At 34.9% G+C, this 20753-nt stretch overlaps 1 protein-coding gene across 1 annotated transcript in view; it reads left to right on the plus strand.

Annotated features, from left to right (window-relative positions):
* The window catches only part of CALCR (calcitonin receptor), a 164403-nt gene that overhangs the window by 137002 nt on the left and 6648 nt on the right, over positions 1-20753 (plus strand). Inside the window, exons 9-12 of the mRNA XM_026675736.2 lie at positions 849-909; positions 999-1065; positions 2622-2840; positions 15458-15499. Coding sequence (XP_026531521.1) covers positions 849-909; positions 999-1065; positions 2622-2840; positions 15458-15499 — 389 coding nt within the window. The remainder of the gene's footprint in view (positions 1-848; positions 910-998; positions 1066-2621; positions 2841-15457; positions 15500-20753) is intronic.

Consider the following 20753-nt stretch of genomic DNA (forward strand, 5'->3'; position numbering starts at 1 on the left):
AACACATGAAACTTGTTCATCTTCAGTAACAGCCATTTGAAAAGGAGATGTTTGAAACATTGAAGATAATGCTTAAGCTTCCTTGATAAACTAAGGGAATTTGCATTCAAATTCCCTCCAGCTTATAAAGAATATTGAATTGCATTAAAGAATACATTAAAAGGGAATCATTGTTGAGTGGGAAAATATTTATTTGCCCACAGGCGACGCATTGATCAATCTCTTGACTTAGCCAGTCAAGGCTAATTCAGCAGCAACAGCTAAGTGCCACTGTCAATTGGAATGGATCTCTCTCACACACAGTAGCCACAGGACTCACTGCCTTATTTGACTCTTTTGTTTTTTCATGTTGGCTTTAAATCAGCTTTAAAGCTGATTTAAACCTAGATTAAGATTTGAAGGTCACCATTCAAATCTCTATCTAGTTATGCAATTCATTTTTGTTGTTGCTGTTGTTGTTGTTGCAATCATCAATTAACATATCTGTTTAACTTTTCACTAATGCACAACTTTGGCTAACTTGAACTAGTGGAACAATGACAGGATATAAATGTATATAGAACAATCCAGATTGAGACTGCATGCTAGAACAAGCAAATTATCACAGTAGTGGCAGTTTAAAAATGGAACCAATTATTAATTGTTCCCCTTCACTGGATCTGTTCAGGTAGAAATTGTACGATCTTCTGCTGGAAATAGTTTGATTAAATACCTGGACTAAGAAGAGTATTAGTTTAAACTTTCCTTTCCAACTTTGTGTCTCTATGACATATCTATACAGACAAACACATGCCCATAAACAAATCCAAAATAATATTAAATATGATATATATGATTTATTATTCTAGGTTTTCCTTTAGTGCCAGCATCGATTCATGCTGTGGCCAGAGCCAGATATTTCAATGATAAGTGAGTATTGTACTACTTTATATAATGCTTAATTAGGATCTGTTAAAATATATATAATTTCATTATTTAATTTATTTATTTTCTTCCAGATGTTGGATTAGTGTTGACACATATTTGCTGTACATTGTTCATGGGCCTGTAATGGCAGCTTTATTGGTGAGAATATTATTTGCTATTTTATTATGAATTTAGCACTAAACTAATTCTGCTACACTTCATTGTTTTTATTGAGATGTTTTGTCCCACAGCATTCAGGACCACTAACTATTTTATAAAAATAATCACCCAATTCCATGGTTCCTTGTGTCCTTGGGACTTCTGAGCCATTATCTTGATTTCTGTTCTTCATGGGTAGAGAAGAAAATTGGATGTTAGAAATCTGTCAATAACATAATCCAATGTTTATAACTTGAAATGAGGGGGGCGGGGTCTGAATACATTGAGTCATTGGGATCTGCCTGGTATAATATGTATTTACTTGGTTAAAAAAATGTCCTAGCAAATGCAGAAGGCTTATTTCTCACCTCTTTGGTCTCCATATTTGCAAGCTTTGTGCATGTATTGGGTTGACCTTTGTCTGATGCAGAATGTTGATTTGGATGATTCTTTGATCTGAAGTAACAGGGTAAATGCAATATATTTGGGTTCTTAAGAGATCATAGCCATTATATACAGCTACTTAGGAAAAAAGATACACAAATTAACAGCTGGACAGATTTTTATAATGTCTGTGGAGCATCTGATAAAAGCTTATATTCTGATGATAGTTATGTCAAATATAGCAAAGATTAACGTCCTAGAAAAAAAACCATTAAAAATAAGTTACTTGTTGCATACAATTCATTAATTCCAAAAAAGAAACACTACATAAATATTTTCAGCATAACAGATTGTAATAACCAGCTGCTGTGCATAATATCCTACTACACTTTACAAAGGGAATACCATCCCTGATTTTTTGTTTCTCAAAAATTTCAGTCAAATGAAGATTTTTTGTAATAATTCCCTCCAAAGTATCAGAAAGACCAATATGGTTTGATATGCATATCTTTTCATATTGAGTCACTCTGGAAAATAAAACATATCATTTTTTTTAAAAAAAGGCCTAATTACTACTAAGGGGAGAAGGGAAAAGCTGTCTTCAAACCTTCTTTATTATCTGGATTACATATTGCACTACTGTTGCTATTTCAAAAGTGCATTGATTGATTGATTATGATTATAATTATGATGTCGAATACATTGAAAGAGAGAGTAGGGTGGTTTGACTCGTAATGGGTTAGTCTTTACTAATAGTCTGATACAGGTTTAGGATGCAGGCAACAGAGCAGAGCATGCAGATTGGCCATGTATCTTATTTTCACTCTTTTGATGGTATGTTGAGATGGAATCAAGTAAGAAGTTATTCTAGGTGAAGGCTTCTCTTCCCACATAATTAGGGAGGTGCTCTGGCACAAAATGGATAAGTGGATAATAGGCTTTGCTGAAACTGTAAAGACAGGCAGACAGATACTGCTTGTATGTGCCCTCCTTTTCTAGTGGGGTTTGCAAACATTTCTGCAAACTTTAATGCATTTTTGTTGTAAGCTAAATTCCCTGTTGGCTAAAAATGAAAATGAGAGTAATACTTTCTTTATATTGGAATATTCATATGTCCCAACTTTTGTTTAATGTTTTATAAGAATAAAAGTAACACACTTACTTTTTTTCAGGTCAATTTTTTCTTTTTGCTCAACATTGTACGAGTTCTCGTTACAAAACTGAGGGATACACATCGGGCTGAATCCAATATGTATATGAAAGCTGTCAGAGCCACTTTAATTCTTGTGCCCTTATTAGGTATTCAGTTTGTCATTTTTCCCTGGAGACCAGAAAATAAACTTGCTGGAGAGATATATGATTACATCATGCATATTTTAATGCACTATCAGGTAAGGGTTTATGATTTTTTTTTTTGGTAATGCTGGCAGGTTTCATTTGACAAAAGAATATTTTCCCAGGAAACACAGCTGGCTTCAGATAATGGATTAGTGCCACTAAAGTCAATGAGAGTAAGTCAGTTTTACAGCAGATTAGTTGATTTGTGGGTTATTTTCCAAATAAAACAATCTACACATAAATATGTGACATAATTTAGGCTGAGGTCTTATGCATATTAACCGAGTAAACATAGAATCTTATGGAAGATGGAGGCACAGTTTTAGATCTGTCCTTTATTTTTTATTGTTCCTGTAGAAATATTGTCTTACACAAAAGAAAAATTGTGCAGGAATTTATAGTATGTAGGGAAAGCCAACTTGAAGAAGAAATAATAAATGTATATCCTTTCTTCCTGGCAAACAACTACCTCACTGTCTAATTGCCTGGGTAACGAGTTTACATCTAAATCTAAAAATACGTTCATGGAAGAATAAATATTTGTACCTGCAAATCTAACAGATACAGAAAAATGTGAGTGGCAAATTTAGTCTGAATGAGAATTGTCACTAGGTGTATAATCAGTTGGCATTGCACAAATGCTTTTCCCAACACCATGGAAAGAATTAGCTGACAGCCCATGAATGCATTCCAATTTTTTTTTTTTTGCTAGTCTGAGATACTGCTCATTGGGCATCCTGAGAGTGCTTGGTATACCTTTCCCAGTGTTCCTCATTCATGTTAACTGACAGAAACATCAAGAAGACCACATACTGCACCTTGAAAACTCTGAAGGCATGGCAGTGTCACTAGGATCCATATGGTAATGAGTGAACAAATGCAAGCTGAAACCGCATGCTGCTTTTTAATTCCTTTTTTGTGACTTCCAAACCAAAGTAACCTAGTTGCTAAAAATCATTGGCATAGTTTCTTGTTATCTTAATGGAAATTTGGGCGGTGGGGGGGGGGAGAGAAATGCAGTAAATATATTTTGAAGGAGCCAGTTTGGTCTAGCAATTAAGGAGATTGTGAGTTCTAGTTCCATATTTTAACAAAGTGCATCGCTGTTTGGTTTGGCGGCTGCAGTGCCTCAGAGAGAAAGTCTATTCAGAAGAGTGGTAAGGACAGCTGAGAAGATTATAGGAATCCTGTTATTCAGGGTACTATTTATAAGTGCTATAGCTCAAAGCATTGTTAGAGATCCCACACCCACTTCACGGTCTATAACACTAAAGACAAACCAAGAACTTAGAGAGCAAGGCATGAAATTAGAGTGGTGGCCATATTTACAGCTCAAAACGAGGTACAAAAAAGATGTAGAAGAATTTGGAATTGAGGTAAAGCCGAATCAGTTAGATAAAATATTAGAGGGAATGGATGAAAAATTAATCTCCAAAATGTATAATTACTTATTAGAATTTGAAATGGCGGAAAAGATAGTTAAGGGCCCAATGATTGCATGGGCAAGGAATGTAGGGCACAATATCAACCTGGAAGATTGGGAAAAAATCTGGAAGCAAAATTATAAAATTGGTGGTCTATAAAGAAAATCAATACAAAATGTGTTATAAGTGGTATCTGGCACCCTTGAGGTTGGCTAACGTACCCAAACTTAAGTCTGCTTTGTTGGAAATACAAGCAAATGAGGGGTACTTTCTTCCACGCTTGGTGACTTTGCCCAAAAAGTAAAAAATACTGGAAAAAGATTAGACTTTGGATAAAAGAAATCACAAATATTCAACTAGAATTCAAGGCCAAAATATTTTTATTGGGAATGATAAAAGGTGATTATGCAAAAGAAATGAAATATTTAATTCTTTATATAATTATGGCAGCAAGAATTGTGTTGGCACAATGCTGGAAGGGTGACCAAATGTCAACAAACAATTTGATAATTCAGAAGGTCCTTGACTGCACTGAAATGGATGTATTTACCCAAAAATAAAAGACCAGGTAGACTCAAAATATAGTGCAGTTTGGGAAAAATGCTACAATTGGATTAACGATAAAAACCAGGGAATAAAAAGATAAGGAATGGAAAAAATAAAGTGGTTAGACTAAGAGTAGTTACCAGAAACAGAAAATGAATATTAGAAAAATTGTTTTTGAAAAAAGAACACACTGTCAAATTAGAAACATATATGTTTCATTGTGTTTTACACATCGATTTCATTTGTTATGAAATGTCTTGTTCTATATATTGTACATATTTTTTAATCTTTAATAAAGTTTATTTTTTAAATTAAAAAAATAGAATGTGTTTTTTCTCCATGTCATATAATATATGTTGGTATATGCATACATATGTATGTATGTACCATATGTATGTATCTGTGCGTGTATGTATGTATGTATATATGTATGTTTATGTAGTGTATATTTGAGGTGGAGACCCTTTGAGAATAGTATGCAATGAAATTTCATTTTAATGTATGTTGATTAGCATACATTCAAAGTGACAATAAAGTCTAAGTCTAAACGTTAGGCTTGAAAATTGGCTGGGAGATTTTAGGCCAGTTAGTTTTACTCAGCCTACAATGTCAAGCTTGGGCAAAAAGCTTGTTGGTCAACACCTAATGCAAACAATGGATCACTATTTCATTGATACAAAACAGTGGACCCTGCACTTTTGGGGAAACTCTAGGAAGAAAAAAATATTTGGAGGGAAAGGACAAGAAAACTCAGATAATCCTGCTCTGCCCATGGAGATGTGACGTAGTCTTCCCATATTGTATTATCAGTTAAAGATGGCCTCAGCCATCTTTAGAGCTTTTGAACAAAGGGTGCCTGTATGGCAAATTTCTTTTCTTCCCTACCTGCAACTTTAAAGTCTGTAATAATTAGATCAAGATGTTTTCTAATATACTACTGGGCTAGCTCTTCTAAATGGATCAATAAAAATGTGGCATATTTTATTTGTAATCTGGTCCATTAATTAATATCTTCTGACTTGTAGGATCTTTGTAAGCATCTGTCAACCCTTCAAGGCAGACAGTCAGGAAACAGACTCCAAAAGACAGACTGGAAACCTATTTTATTGATAGTAATAGAATCCTGAAACAATGTCAGTGTTTCACTCCCTCCCTCTTATACCAAAGAGAATTACTGCAGAGCTAATATAAGTTACTCTCTAATATTCTTTTTCTATTCCTGGACTTAAATCATGTTTTCCTAACTGCCACGTGCTTTTCCAATATCATCTCTGCGATTATCTAGAGCATCCCCTCTGGTATAAAGACCGATTAATGGAAATTGCCAGAAAATCATTTTAATGATGAATTATGATTACTTTTTTATTCATGCTTTTTCCCAGTGCAAGCTTTGAAATCTTTCTCTAACATAACTTCCTTTAACATAAGAGATGTCCTTGGTACAGTTTGAATAAATTATATCCCTTTGTTGATTTTTTGTTAGTTTTTTCCTAAAAGTTTGATTTGGGAAAGTCAGTGAATGGCATTTAATTTTAAGCATCCAAGCACTGTTTGTTCCATATGGAACAACCAGATATAGTCCCAAAACTGAATAAATTTGTTTATAGTCATATTTCAGTTCTTGTCTATATGAAGTCAGAAAAGCAGTAAGGATTTTTGTTCTCCCTGCATTGGTTTAAAATCATGCTTTGGCAGTCCATTTTTGTTGGGCAGGCCTGTCTAAAAATGGCTATGAGCCTGAGGCATAAATTTACAGTAGAGTCTTCACCCATCTGATAAAAATAATAAATAATCAGTTGTGAAAATGAATATTTTCTTTCCCTGAATTCAAGATCTGCATAAAATCTCTTTCTTCCTTTCTCTGAAGTGGGGCTCCATCCTACCTAATCCTAAATCAAACACCTACAGAATTGTACAAGCAGTCCTTGACTTCCTGCCATTTGTGATTTTGACTGTTCAAAGTTGATGACAGTGCTGAAAAAAGTGATTTACAACCAGTCTATATACTTATAACGGTTGCAGCATCCCCCAGAATCACATGATCAAAATTCAAGCACCTAACATGTGAAATTTATTTACAACAGTTGTAGCCACCTGAGGGCCACATGATCACCATTTATGGCCTTCCTAGGGGGCTTCCAATAAACAAAGTCAGATTTGAGGTTAACCAGATTTGTTTAACAACCACAGTTATTTGCTTAACAAACAGGGTAAAAAGTTGTAAAATCAGGCATAACTAACAACCACATTACGTTGTAATGGAAGTTACAGTCCTAATTGTGATTGTAAGCTGAGGATTAGCTATAGATTTTTCTTATGCCACTAAAATGGGAAATAATCTAAATCCTTCAGCAGTCAGAGATAAATAACTAATTGCTAAGTAACAGTTCACTGAGCAAATATTTGCATTTAGATAATATCAGGCTTTGAAATCATTGCTGATGTTTCAAGGAAATTTAAATACATCTATAAATTATATAAAAAGCTATGTTTAGCTGTGTATATTTATAGTAAAGAGCAGCATTTATGTTGCCAGGATATAAAACCAAATTCAGATCAGACTATAAATGATGCAGCAATATGCTAGTCTGCTAATATCAGGAGAGATCAACAATATAATTTCCTGCATGCAAAAGTTGTGTGGCCTGAAAATAATGCAATGCTGGCATGAGAAGGAACCACGTTTTCCCTTCATCTAGATCAATGTGTTTTCTGCAAGAAAGCAAAGCACATTAAACTCAGTCCTATAATATTGCAGTAATCTGTTGATTAGCGTGTAATGCGTTCTCCAAACTATAATAATATATGTAAGCTTATACATATGCTACAATGCAAAAAGATGTGAATTCATCCACTGATTTATTATTGATGCTATAAGATATTAAAAACAAATAAACCAAAGAAATAAACTTGGCAAGATAGAATATTGTGACTGTTCTCAAGAGGATGATCATTAAAAAAAATTATCCTTCTGGGATAATGCTAAATGTTTTCTAAGAAATTTTACAAAAGCTTGACATTGGGAAATCTTTAAATCTGTTTAATGGAAAGCTGTCAAGATCATCAGCATTTTATATAAAATCAAATGACACTGAAGATGAGAAAAACCTACTCAAAAAATTTAGATTGTAATGTGACGTATTTTGTGAACAAGTCAAACCCATGAATAGTGATTTCCTTCTATTTAAAAGCCCTGAATCAGAGTATCATCTGCTCTTCTGAGTATACTTTTGTACGTCTTAATTCCATTGGTAGTCACTCATTGGCTGAGCCACAATATATTTATGTTATTTATTTATTTGATTTGTCAATTGCTTACAAGATACAGGTATAAGAATAAATATAGTTTTGAACACATGAGATAGATATAAGAAAAATAAAAAGAAACAATAGGACAGGGACTGTAGGCACGATTGGTGCGCTTATGCGCACAGGCCTCTTAGGAAGGGGGTGAGGTCAATAGTAGACAGTCTAAGGTTAAAGTTTTTGGGGTTTGGGGAAGAAACCACAGAATCAGGTAGAATATTCCAAACATTGACCACTCTGTTGCTGAAGTCGTATTTTCTGCAGTCAAGTTTGGTGCGGTTAACCTTGAGTTTGTATCTATTGTGTGCTCTTGTATTGTTATGATTGAAGCTGAAGTATTCATTTGCAGGTAGGACATTGCAATGTATGATTTTATATACTATATTTAGATCGGACCGGAGGTGGCGTAGTTCTAAGTTTTCTAGGTCTAGAGTTTCAAGTCTGGTGGCATAAGGTATTCTGCAATGAGTAAAGGAGTGGAGAACTCTTGTGAAATATTTCTGGACTATTTCAATTGTGTTAATATCAGATACACAATATGGTTCCAGACTGATGAGCTGTATTCAAGTATAGGTCTAGCAAATGTTTTGTATGCTCTAGTTAGTAGTGTGATATTACTAGAGAAGAAGCTACGTAGGATTAGATTAACAACTCTTAATGCCTTTTTGGCTATGTAGTTACAGTGGGCTCTAGCACTTAGATCATTAAAGATGAGTACTCCAAGGTCCTTGACAGAGTTTGGATCCTCAACAAGGTCTTGACTATTTAGCTTGTATTATATTTTCTGGGGCTTTTTTGCCAATATATAAGACAGAGCATTGAGCTTCCGGTTTGAGCTTCTTCGGCGACAGACAGAAATCTGCGATCGTGCAAGGTTTCTGTCTGGGCTCGCCACTGGAGCGCCCCGAGCCGGCTGATAGAGGTGGTGAAGAGGGGGAAGACTGCCAGCAGGGTTGAGGAGAGCTGCATCTCTCCTCCTCATCTGGCTATTACTCCCTTTCCCAAAGGCGGTTGCAGCGGTGGTCAGAAATGGCCACCTCAAAGAAGAACTCAACCGGAAAAGAATGTGCAGGAGGAAGATAAGAAGTGAAAGTTTTGGCTGACCGGGTTAAATTGCAAAAGCAACAACTAAGGTACCCTGGAATTTAAACTAAAAAAAAAATAACATCATTCCCAAAGAAGATTCTGGAGCAGCGAAGGAAAGTGAAAAGGGAAAGGTTTGGGGTTTTTTTCTTCTCTCCCTTTCCCTATACTGACAACTAAGAGACTGTTTTATGTTTTATGTGTTTTTATTTGTTGTTAAAATCAATAAAACTTTTATAAAAAAAAAAAAAAAGAAATCGGGGGGTGGGGGGGAAATCCGCTTTGACATCAACAGGCAATTAAGCTGAAAATAAAACAAAATGTCAAAGGGATAATAAAGATTTCTGGACACTAAAAAAATTTTGTAAGCAGGAAAGGAGAGAAAAAGAATAAAAGGGCAGGATCTGGAAAAAAGGGGGGAGACTGCCTGGAATTAAAAGGAATCTACAGTAAAACTTCAACAAGACTTCTAAAAGATACATTTTAACTGAAACTTGGCAGCTAAATAGTAGAACCCCAGGAAGAGAAAGTGAAAAAAAAAGCAAAAAGGAACAGCTTGCATATATTTGGATTACTTGGTGATCTTTGGATTCTTGGTTATTGCATTTGAATGACTAAAATTAATCGGGTGGTTGTTTAGAAATTTATACAATGACACTACTTCTGGATGAATTGAAAATAGAACTTAAAAAGTACAAAGAAGATGCACAAGAAGGGAGGGGTTCTTTTGGCTTCATTTTTCAATTCTTAGAAATTGAGATTTGGAACTATGAGAAACAACAAGAAACGTCTGCAAAACAAGAAGACTGGGACAAAGAAGAGGGGTGGGAAATTAATTATGGAAAGCTTATAACTGTTTCCATAGAAGTATGATATTTAATTGAAAAGTAATGTTAAAGAAGTTAAGATTTTAATGAATATTAACATTAATGATAGAATCGAATTGGAATGGAATGTGTTGTTTTAATTACATATATTTATAATCTTTTTTTAAAAAGAATATAGTGTGCATTTTAAGAACGTACCAAGCAGAATCCGAATGGAAGTTATGTATTATATTGAATGTTATAACTTTAAGGTATATATTGAAGCTTAAATAAGAGTTAAATGGATAAAATTAAAAGATATAAAGGTGTCATACTCCAATCAGCAACTACAGGAGAAACTTTGTTTAATGAGAAAAGATAATATGAAATTAAAACAGGACAGACAAAAAGTATAAATATAATGATTTGAATTGAGACGAGATAATTAAAATAAAATTGAGAAAAGCTATGTAGGGGAGAAGCTATGTAGAAAATGTAAAACAGTAATAAGATATGGCATTGAACATAAAAATGAGTATGAAATTGAATTTGTGTCTGTACGAAAAAATGTAACCTGGGATTACGCTACTTTCAAAAAAGATGTTTTATTTGTATTTTTTTTGTGAAAACTCAAATAAAATTTACAAAAAATAAAAAAGGCAGAGCATTTATTTGTTGAGATTTGAAGTTGCCATTTGATTGACCATTCTGATACATAGTCAAGATCTTTTTGGAAGGTAGTAGTATTGTCTGTGTTGTTGAATAGCTTTACATCATCAGTGAAGAGAACGCAGTTGCTCTTAATATGATCACAGAGGTCATTTATGTAGAGTATGAAGAGAGTTGGTCCTAAAACACTGCCTTGGGAGACACCACTGTTGACAGGTACAGAATTTGATAGGACACTCCTAATTTTGACCACTTGTTATCTGTTTGACAGGAATGCTTCTATCCAGTTATGCAGGTGTCCAGAGATACCATAAGATTTTAGTTTTAGTAGTAGTTTGTAGTGTACCACTGAATCAAAGGCTTTACAGAAGTCTATGTAGATTGCATATATTGCTTTGCCCTGATCAAGTTGTGTAGTCCATATGTTTTTGCAGTGTAAGAGTTGCAGATTACAGGATAGTTTTTTTCTGAAACCATATTGTTTAATAGAGAGTAGGTTGTTTGTCTGTAAGTGGAGGATGATGGATTGGTTAATAATTGATTCCATGACTTTACAGGTGACGCAGCATAAGGAGATTGGTCTGTAATTTTCAACTAGGCTTGGATCTCCCTTTTTGAAGATGGGGATGGCTGTGGCTTGTGACCATAGTTTTGGCAAGGAGCTGGTCCTGAAAGATTTTTCAAAGATTATGCTTAGAGGTTCAGCTATGGCAGTGGATAGCTTTTTTAAGAAGTAGGCACATATTCCGTCCGATTCAATAGATAGGGATGGTTTTAGATTGCGCAGTGCTTTTTTAACATCTTCTGTAAAATTGATATGTATTAGATCATTGTAGTTGTCTGTGGTTTGACTAGGAAGTACTGGGCTTGATCCATTGTTTTTTTACAAATACTGAGCCAAAGAATGTGTTAAAGAGGTTTGCTTTGATAGTGTCATCATTGCAGTCTTTGCTATTAGGTCCTTTCAGGGGTGGGATGGACCTTGAGTCTTTTAGTTTGTTGTTAACAAAATTGTAGAAAGCATGGGTGGAATTTGTGCATAGAAGGTTTTCCTCTTGTTTAATGTGATAATTAGTGCATTCAGTTTTTATCTGGTGGCATAGATTTTTGTATCAGCTGTTGAAGTTGGCAATGTGACCAGATTTGTTTTTTCGCCAAAGTGATCTCTTTTTGGATTGAAGCTTCCGTACTGTTATGGGTAATTTGTTTTTCCTGGTTTTGGGAGTTGTTATTGGTACATAAAGTTTGATGGCTCTTTTGATTTCTAGTAAGAATATTTTGTAATGGTCTTCAACAGTATTGCATCCAATGAATAGAAATTACCAATCAAGGGAAGAGAGATAGTTGATTATAAAATCATAGTTGCCTTTTTTGAAGTTATAATTGGGGATTTTGTCGTTGTGATTATTTTTGTGTGGACGTATGTTGAGACAAAAGTCAATCATGTTGTGGTCACTGTTAGAAAAGGGTTCTTTTATTTGTATTCCATAAATTGAATTCAAACTATTGCAGAAGATGAGATCGAGGCAGTTGTTAAGCCTAGTATTGTTGGTTACTAGTTGTTCCAGTCCCAGATTTGGTACAGCATTGTAGAAGGTTGCATGTATGGGTTCAGTTGTACATTCGTTTAGGGTCCAGTTAATATGAGGTAGATTGAAGTCACCAAGAAAGATAAAAGTGTGTCGGCAGGATGCTACCCATGCTAGTAGTGTTAGCTTGTTTACATGTTCGATGTCATAATTGGGCTCTGTAACATAGTAAGAACCGAAATGTGATATTTAAGGTCAGTTCACAGGTAATGGTCTCAGGAAGAGCAAGCTCTTGGGTAACAACGTAGTTTGGTTTTAATCTGTTGATATTGTAATTTATAAACCATAGTTCCCACTTTGTCAGAAGGACAAACCCTGAGTCTGCAAGCTATACACAATTCCCAAAGCCTATGCTTGAGATTTGCCGGTTTGTGTAGATCTCCATACAATTTTACCAATTTGTGGTATAAAATGATAGGAAACAAGTGTGTTTGGCTTTTAAAGGAGTTACTGCTTTATTAATCTTAAAAACAATCTTCAATAACTCTCCAGAAGGGGACAGTCTTTCCGATTATATATCTGTATGAAGTCAGCATTGTTACTTTTGTTTAGTTTCTATTTTGTACTATCTCAAGTTGCTTCAAACCTTATAGTTCTCTGAGCCATAGCAGAATGGCTAAGATGGGACAGGAAAAAACAGAATGATTCTAGTACTCCTGAAGTGTCATTTTTGCATTTGTATGCTGTAATAAAATTATGGAAACTCAGTGTATGCAACTCCCTTATTCCAGAATTTGGATTACAAAATTGTTCAAATAGGAACAGCACTTCAGAGTATTGTCCTATGATGTTTGAGATACAATCACTACATTATTGTATCTTATCTCTAGCAAAACACAGATGGCTTAGATTACAACTGCTTTGAAATAATGCGTTAAAATACTGAAATAAATGCATTAAAATGTGCCCACTGATTATGTCATACATATTTTCTAATCATTTCTTCCTGGAGTTATTGGATATGTATATATTTTTTCACTATCTTCCCCCTGAATAATCACTACAGTGCTGCCATGTTGTAGTGCATTTTTCTCAAACTGAGATTCTTGTTGGAACTACTGTTCTCAAGATTCATGGCAAACTTGACCAGGTAATCTAGTGGTTCAGAATTCTAGAAGCTGTAATTTCCAAGAAATTTAGTGGTCATCCTGTTGGAAAAAGCTGCATTGATGGAAGAACAATAGTTATAGGCAAGGACAGTAGTTTCAGGTTCAAAATGTTATAAAGCAAAACAAGCTATTTTTAATGAGCATTTTGAAATTACCTCATTTATTGCCTTTAACCTCTTCATTGTTTCTTACATGGCTCTTGTATTTGCCTCTGGTAATATTGCCTACAGAATAGTGAATTAAAATCTTATTCTAAGACCATCCGAACACATTCAGAATAGATTGTGCAAAATGCAATATGTCTGTGAAATTATATGAGTTGTTTATAAAACTGTTATAAAATGCTTTTATAAACAAGATAGAAACATTTTTAAAGAGGAAGTTTGCTATTACAAAAGGATCCAGGACCACAATGTTATATACATTTACTAAATTGCTTATAAAAATTAGAGAATTCAGAAGTGCTTATTTCCAAGTGTGAATGTGTGTGTGTGTTTGTGTGTGACACAGCAAGAATTTATTTTGTATGAATACACACACACACAAAGGGACATAAAATATGTATCTGTGTGTATGTGTTTATTTTTTTGAAGCACAAACATGCAGCCTTTTAATAACTGTGGTTTGCATTTAATATTTTTAGGAATAGTGAGGACTGCAACAGGTGGAGGAATTAACAAACTGGACCTATAAGTCCAGAGTTTTATTTCCATTGAGTTTGAAAATAAAATAGCTTTTTAAAATCTATGCTAAGACTATTTTGGGGCAAGTTATACAATTTGCCTCATTTCCCACATCATAATACAGGTGTTGATCCTTGTGATTGGCATGGGCTGCAAGGGGTAGGATTGACATATCTGAACTACAACAATCCAGATGCCCTCTAGATGGCAGCAAAGAATTTCCTATTGTGCCATCTAACCAAGTGTTGGATTTTGGTAGCTTTGTCAATGGCAATCCTATTGTTGGAATTTTAGAACTTCAACTTCTATTTTAAAATAGCAAACAAGTAATGGAGACAAGAAAATAACAGGCCAGAAAGGAAAACACGTGTTCTGCTGACAAAAGATCAGCCAATCCAAAGCTATTATGTCCTTTGGGAAGAATATCACAATAAAGCTTGCATTAAATTGGTGTATTTCTTTTCTTTTCTTTTTTCAAATATCCCAAAATTCTAAGCTGCTTGTCTTGTATTCTTTTGGAAAAGAAATAAGTAGTTTCAGACCATTAATTTCCCTTGTAAGTTTGCATTTGAATGATAATTTCTTTCCACAAATTTCTCCACTCTTTGTGAAAATGCCACTTTCCATCAAATGACTTGGTTTTTATGGGAAGAAAGAGTGAGTACTTGAAAAATGCCACATTTTATTTTACATGAGAGGCATCCACAGGAGGCAATGTGTCAAAAAGTCATGATGACCATTGTTGAATCCCTCTCCATTTTCTTGCAAGTGTTACTGCTTCATGTCTTGTTAAAAAGGAGCAGGGGTTTAGACTAAGTGTTTGGGGGAAAGTTCAACATGATAATTACTCAATAGAAAGAAAGGTAGAAGGCATAGTTGCATGGTTTTTTATCTTTCTTTTCATCCTTTTATGTATATATATTTTATTTCATTAAAAAATCATGCATATGGAGTTAGAATTTGATTGCAAGGGCCGTCTTGACTTTTTGAGAATCTATCTTAACCCCCATTCAGGATATTCTTTTGTTTTGTCTCTGATCAAGGAAAACTAAATGTAAGGAATAAATTGCAAAATATGGGACAGACAAAATGAAGTGTTTCACATCAATATGAAAATGGAACTGAAGATCAATAATGGAATTTCTTTTCATTATGTGTTCCCGACTCAAGTTCCATTGAATCAGAACAGTATCAAGACATTCATTTCCATCCTTCTTTCTTAGGACTTTAGGATCCCCGTTTTCTGTAACAGGATGCTAGGTTAGATAGCTCTTTAACAGAATTCTTGAATTGTGTGTTATTATACTCTTACTATACCTATACAGAAATGTTATAAAATATATGTGCTTTATTTCATTCTATAATTGTGTGTGTGTGTGTGTGTGTGTGTGAATGCACACATTTCTGTGATCATAGAAACAATCTGAATAATTTGCTCTTCATTTTTCTTTTCAGGGTTTACTTGTGGCAATTATTTTCTGTTTCTTCAATGGAGAGGTAAGCAAATAAGCTTCATTTCATGCCATTTAATACTGCCGTTTAGTTCTAATACGATAGTAGAATTCACATTAAATTAGCTTGGAAAACAAAACAAATTACTCCCAACAAATGACAAAAATACCTCGGTTGATATTTTGAGCCAAGTCAATTTTAGTCAGTCATTGCTCAGAAAACCATCTTTGAACATTTATCTTAATGCTGCACAAATGGTTTACTAATCCATTTTATCTCTGCTGTTTTAGGAATTACCATTTGTTTTATTTGTTGTGTTGAAATATTTTATAACGGTTTTTATGAGCTTTTATTATCGCTCGTTATTCTGCAAGCCGCTGTTGTAGTGTGACTAATGAAAAATACAATGAATAAATGAATCTTTAGGAAACAAATGAAATCTTTAGGATCAGGTAGGAAAAACGTGCTTGTTTCGGTATGGGGAAGAAAAGCAAAAGATTTTAATCCACATAACAGGTAGTCCTTGACTTATGGACTTTTAGCAATCATTAAAAATTATGATAGTGGTACTATCAAGGACAATTGCTTTTAAAAGTTTTGGAATGACTGGGATTCATGATAATATAACTATAATTATCTATAATTATAGTTAACTATAGTACATGTATTGGTTGATACGGTTGCTTACATCAGAATCTACAATCATGTTCAATTATCCATATTTACATAATATAAAGCAACTCCTGGGCCTGGGGAAAAAAAACCTACTGGGGCTATATGATACATTTTGTCTTCCCTTGGATTAATAGCAAGAACAAGAACACTTAGACTTATATACAGTTCACAATGCTTTATAGCCCTGTTGTACTGTATGGCACTGAATGCTGGGCAGCAACAACAGGGACCGAAATCTATCTCCATGCGATGGAAATGCGAATGCTCCATTGGATATGAGGTGTCTCCCTTCTCGACTGCATCATAAATGACACCATTGGACAACATTTTGGTGTGGCACCAATTATAGAGAAGATGAGAGATGACCGGCTCCGCTGGTATTGACATGTCCAGAAAGCAGCACCTTCCACCATGGGCAAGACTGTCTACCAATTAGAAGCCAATGGCCAGTGACCTTGCAAGCATCCAAAACAGAGATGGCAAGATACCATCAACAAAGATATGCAAGCACAGGCCTGCACCCTGGAGACACAGCTGACCATGCAAAGTAGCGTTCAATTATCCGAAAGCAACCTTGCACCTGTGAGAAATACAGTAGGAAGGAGAAGAAGTACTTTACAGCCCTGTCTATTTTTTTATTTTTTTATTTGGTTTGTCAATCGCTTACAAGATAATAGATATAAGTATAAACATGAGTAAGAATACAGGAAATAGGTATGAATAAATGGAGACAATAGGACAGGGACGGTAAGCATGATGGTGTACTTATGCACGCCCCTTACAGACCTCTTAGGAATGGGGTGAGGTCAATAGTAGTTAGTTTGAGGTTAAAGGAGTGGGGGTTAGAGAATGTAACAACAGAGTCAGGTAGTGCATTCCAGGCATTGACCACTCTGTTGCTGCAGTCGTACTTTCTGCAATCCAGTTTGAAGCAGTTTACATTGAGTTTGTATCTGTTGTGTGCTCTTGTATTGTTGTGGTTGAAGCTGAAGTAGTCATTGACTGGTAGGACATTGCAGCAAATAATTTTGTGTGCTGCGCTTAAGTCTAAATGTAGGCGGTGTAGTTCAAGGTTGTCCAAGCCCAAAATCTCAAGCCTGATAATATAGGGTATTCTGTTGGGAGCAGAGGACTGTAGTACTCTACTCGTGAAATACTTCTGGACTTGCTTGATTGTATTAATGTCTGATATGCAGTGCAGACTCCAGACAGATGAGCTGTATTCGAGTATTGGTCTGGCAAAAGTTTTGTATGCTCTAGTTAGCAATTCAATATTTCCAGAGGAGAAGCTTCGTAGGATTAGATTTACAACTCTTAATGCCTTTTTGGCAATGCTGTTACAGTGAGCTCTGGCGCTTAGGTCATTTGATATGAGAACTCCAAGGTCCTTGACAGAGTGAGGATCATCAACGAGCTCATATCCGCCTAGTTTGTATTTGGTGTACTGATTTTTTTTTTTTTACCAATGTGTAGGACAGAGCATTTGTTGGTTGAGATTTGGAGTTGCCAGATGTTTGACCATTCAGACACATAATGCAGGTCGCTTTGAAGGATAGTAGCATTGTCAGTCAGCGTATTGCCCCCAACAATCTGGGTCCTCATTTTACCCATCTTGGAAGGATGGAAGGCTGAGTCAACCTTGAGCCAGTCAGGATCAAACTACTGGCAGTGAGCAGTGAGTTAGCATGCAGTACTGCATTCTAACCATTGTGCCACCGTGGCTCTTTAAATTATGCTTTTGATACTGAATAATATATCTCTATCCCAGAAGAGGTTGTGAAAGACTTGTCGAGGTCTAGTGACTGTGAAGGTCTGGATTGGTTGAAACATTCTGAAGTTGAATTCAAGAAAAACAGGTTTAGAATTTATTCATCATGATTCTCTCTCAGTTCCAGAATTGTCCACAAGGAAATTACACTACCTATGAGTGATTTGGAATGTGTGATTTGGTGATCCTTCTGGGGATTCATGGCTGCTGATAGATAGACAAGTAGAAACAAATATACCATTTAAAAGTTTCTAAACTGAATGTAAGTTTCAATGTAAGTTCTACTACTTAATTTAAACCACTGCTTATATCTCTATTGGGCTGGTAAGTCTCAACTTTCTAGATGTTTATTTTCCTTTTCATTCTGTTTGAGAACCGTCACATATGTCAAGCCATAATTTGAAGGAAACATGAAACAGTAAATTAAAGACAAGACTGAGTCTGTCCAATAAGAATCAGTTAACTGGATTCAGATATGATTAATGGCATTTCTATATATTTTCATTCCCCTAGTCCACAAAGTAATGTAAAAATCATCTCTATTTTTGATGATCTAGAAACGCTTAGAAATAATGACTGAAAAGAACTTTCATGCCTCAAACTTTTATTGGTTGTAGGTTTTCCTGCAATAATCAGGAAAAGCCTGTTTCACAAAAAAAAAAAAAAAAAAAGGAAAGCACAATTATGACTTTTGGCATTTTTCAAAGAAAAGTAAGAGTTAAACAGTTTCATATCTATAAAGACCATAAGCATTCGTTCTCTTTTAACAACTCACTAGCTTAAAAGGAGCGAAGTCAGAATTTCCTTTATTGGCCAATCATTTCAATGGCTAATGTAACCAGAGAAATGCAATGACTGAGATCTCACATATGTGGCAACTGAGTCAGAAATAAATTGCCTAATTTTTTCATGGCTACCAAACTTGTGGAATTCTGTATGTCATTTAACTTTCAAACTAGTGTAATAGCCTACATTCAATCTCACCTAGTAAAAAAGCATGAAGCTAAATAAGATATTTCTTCTGTTTAAAGAAAGTTGCCTTTTTTCATAGTTCCCAGCCTGAAATTCATGTTGCTTATTATGATCATTGCCCCTGAAAGGGATTTGAAATGGCTGGTATTTTTCTCTTGTGGAATTATTTTGAAAGGAAGAACCAGTAGAGAACTGGATATAGATGCTTTCTATAAACATTCCAGATACATTTGTAATATAAAGTTTAATCTACACGCTCTATATAAATATTCTTTATGTTGCAATTTTGGTGTCAGATTTATGCAGCCTGACCATTCTGTGAAGCTAGCTATTATTCTTTAAAGTTGAGGAGGACATAATCACTGAGATTTGGGGTATAGGAAGAGAAAGTTGTTTCAGACTGATTTTTAACAATTTATTCCTAATAGAGGATAAATGAGAGTGAGTTATTGCCAACCAAGGGTGATATCATTTCAGAAAAAGCCAAGAGCATTACTTTAAAAAAAAGAATAGCTTGAAGAATCCATTTTTATTCACTGCAATACAGTGTTAGAAAGAAAACATGTGAAAGAGCTTAAGACTGCCTATCAGCTGGCTAACACACTAAACACTAAACAGAATGGAACCAAATTTGGTATGGTAGAAGAAACCAGCAAAACAGCTGAGCTAAAAATGGCCCAGATGTTGATATATTCTTTGGAGAGGGAAAAATCATTAAAAAAATTATCAGTGGATCACTATGGGAGAGGCGATTGGACTGTCATCTGGAAGAACTGAGCTCTTCTACATTCTAAGCCTTCCATCTCTTCCTATTCGTCATAGCCCAGAAGGAAACTACTGTATTGTTAAGAGATTGGGGGGGAAATTTGAAGCGATGCTCTGCGTGATTTCCCTCCTTTGTTTGTATTAAAATGTCGATGTTCACCAGGTGGAGCCAAGACTTTACTATTGATGGAGGGAGGGAGGGAGGGAGGAAAGAAGGGAGGAAGGGAAGAAAAATGGAAGGAAGGAAGGAATGTCATGTGAATTTATAGAATAGGGAGATCAATTACAAACAAGTGTCCCTTAGAATTGGCCATATAACACACTCTGGATTGAATTGCACCTGCATCAATGGGACACAATCATTTGGAAAAATTGATTTTCCTGTTGTTCATTTCCAACACTGTTGTGAGGAAAGTAGTAAAGTGAGCCAAGGATGAAGCTTTTCTAAATTTGAAATAATGATTTTGTCCAAATGGCTGACTGATTTATATTTTGGAAATTAGTTATTAATGAAGACATCAAAGGTATAAATCCTTACAAAAATTAAAGGTAATAATCTAAAAGCCAGATTCAACTCTAGTGGCTGTTTATGCTTGCCTAAATACTACATTTGACATGCAGCACAGGATCTGGGAAATATTTTTCAAACTCTGGATTGAACTTTCTCTAATATTTCCATCTCACTGTATGGCTTTAATTGACTCTCAGGCAATAAGCGAGCATAAGCTTTAGCAGCTGGAAAGACTTGATTAAAATAGTTGATTAAAATAGAAAGCTTATATAGCTGAGGATGGTCTGGATGCCTTTTGAACTAGTCACAATGTGCATTTCTGATTCCCGAACCTCCTAAATATTGAATGGTTTGGACTTGCTGAATTGTGTATTTATTGTCTATGAATTTGGGGACATTGGAACACGGTCCTAGATTTGAAGAATGAAACACATTTGAATGTACGATGCCAACTAAGAATTACAGATCAAAATGGATGCACAAGTGGATATTAGCATGTATGGTTCATATAAAAATCTTTGGAAGGAGAATCAAGGAAGATAATAAAGCCATATCTGAAAGATTTCAAAATTCCATTGTGTGAGACTGTTATATTGCTTCCACACTGA

Source organism: Notechis scutatus, chromosome Z (genome assembly GCF_049901735.1).
Source record: "Notechis scutatus isolate UNSWTSFEM ecotype Mainland chromosome Z, rNotScu1.2, whole genome shotgun sequence".
In the NCBI taxonomy this organism is placed as follows: domain Eukaryota; kingdom Metazoa; phylum Chordata; class Lepidosauria; order Squamata; family Elapidae; genus Notechis; species Notechis scutatus.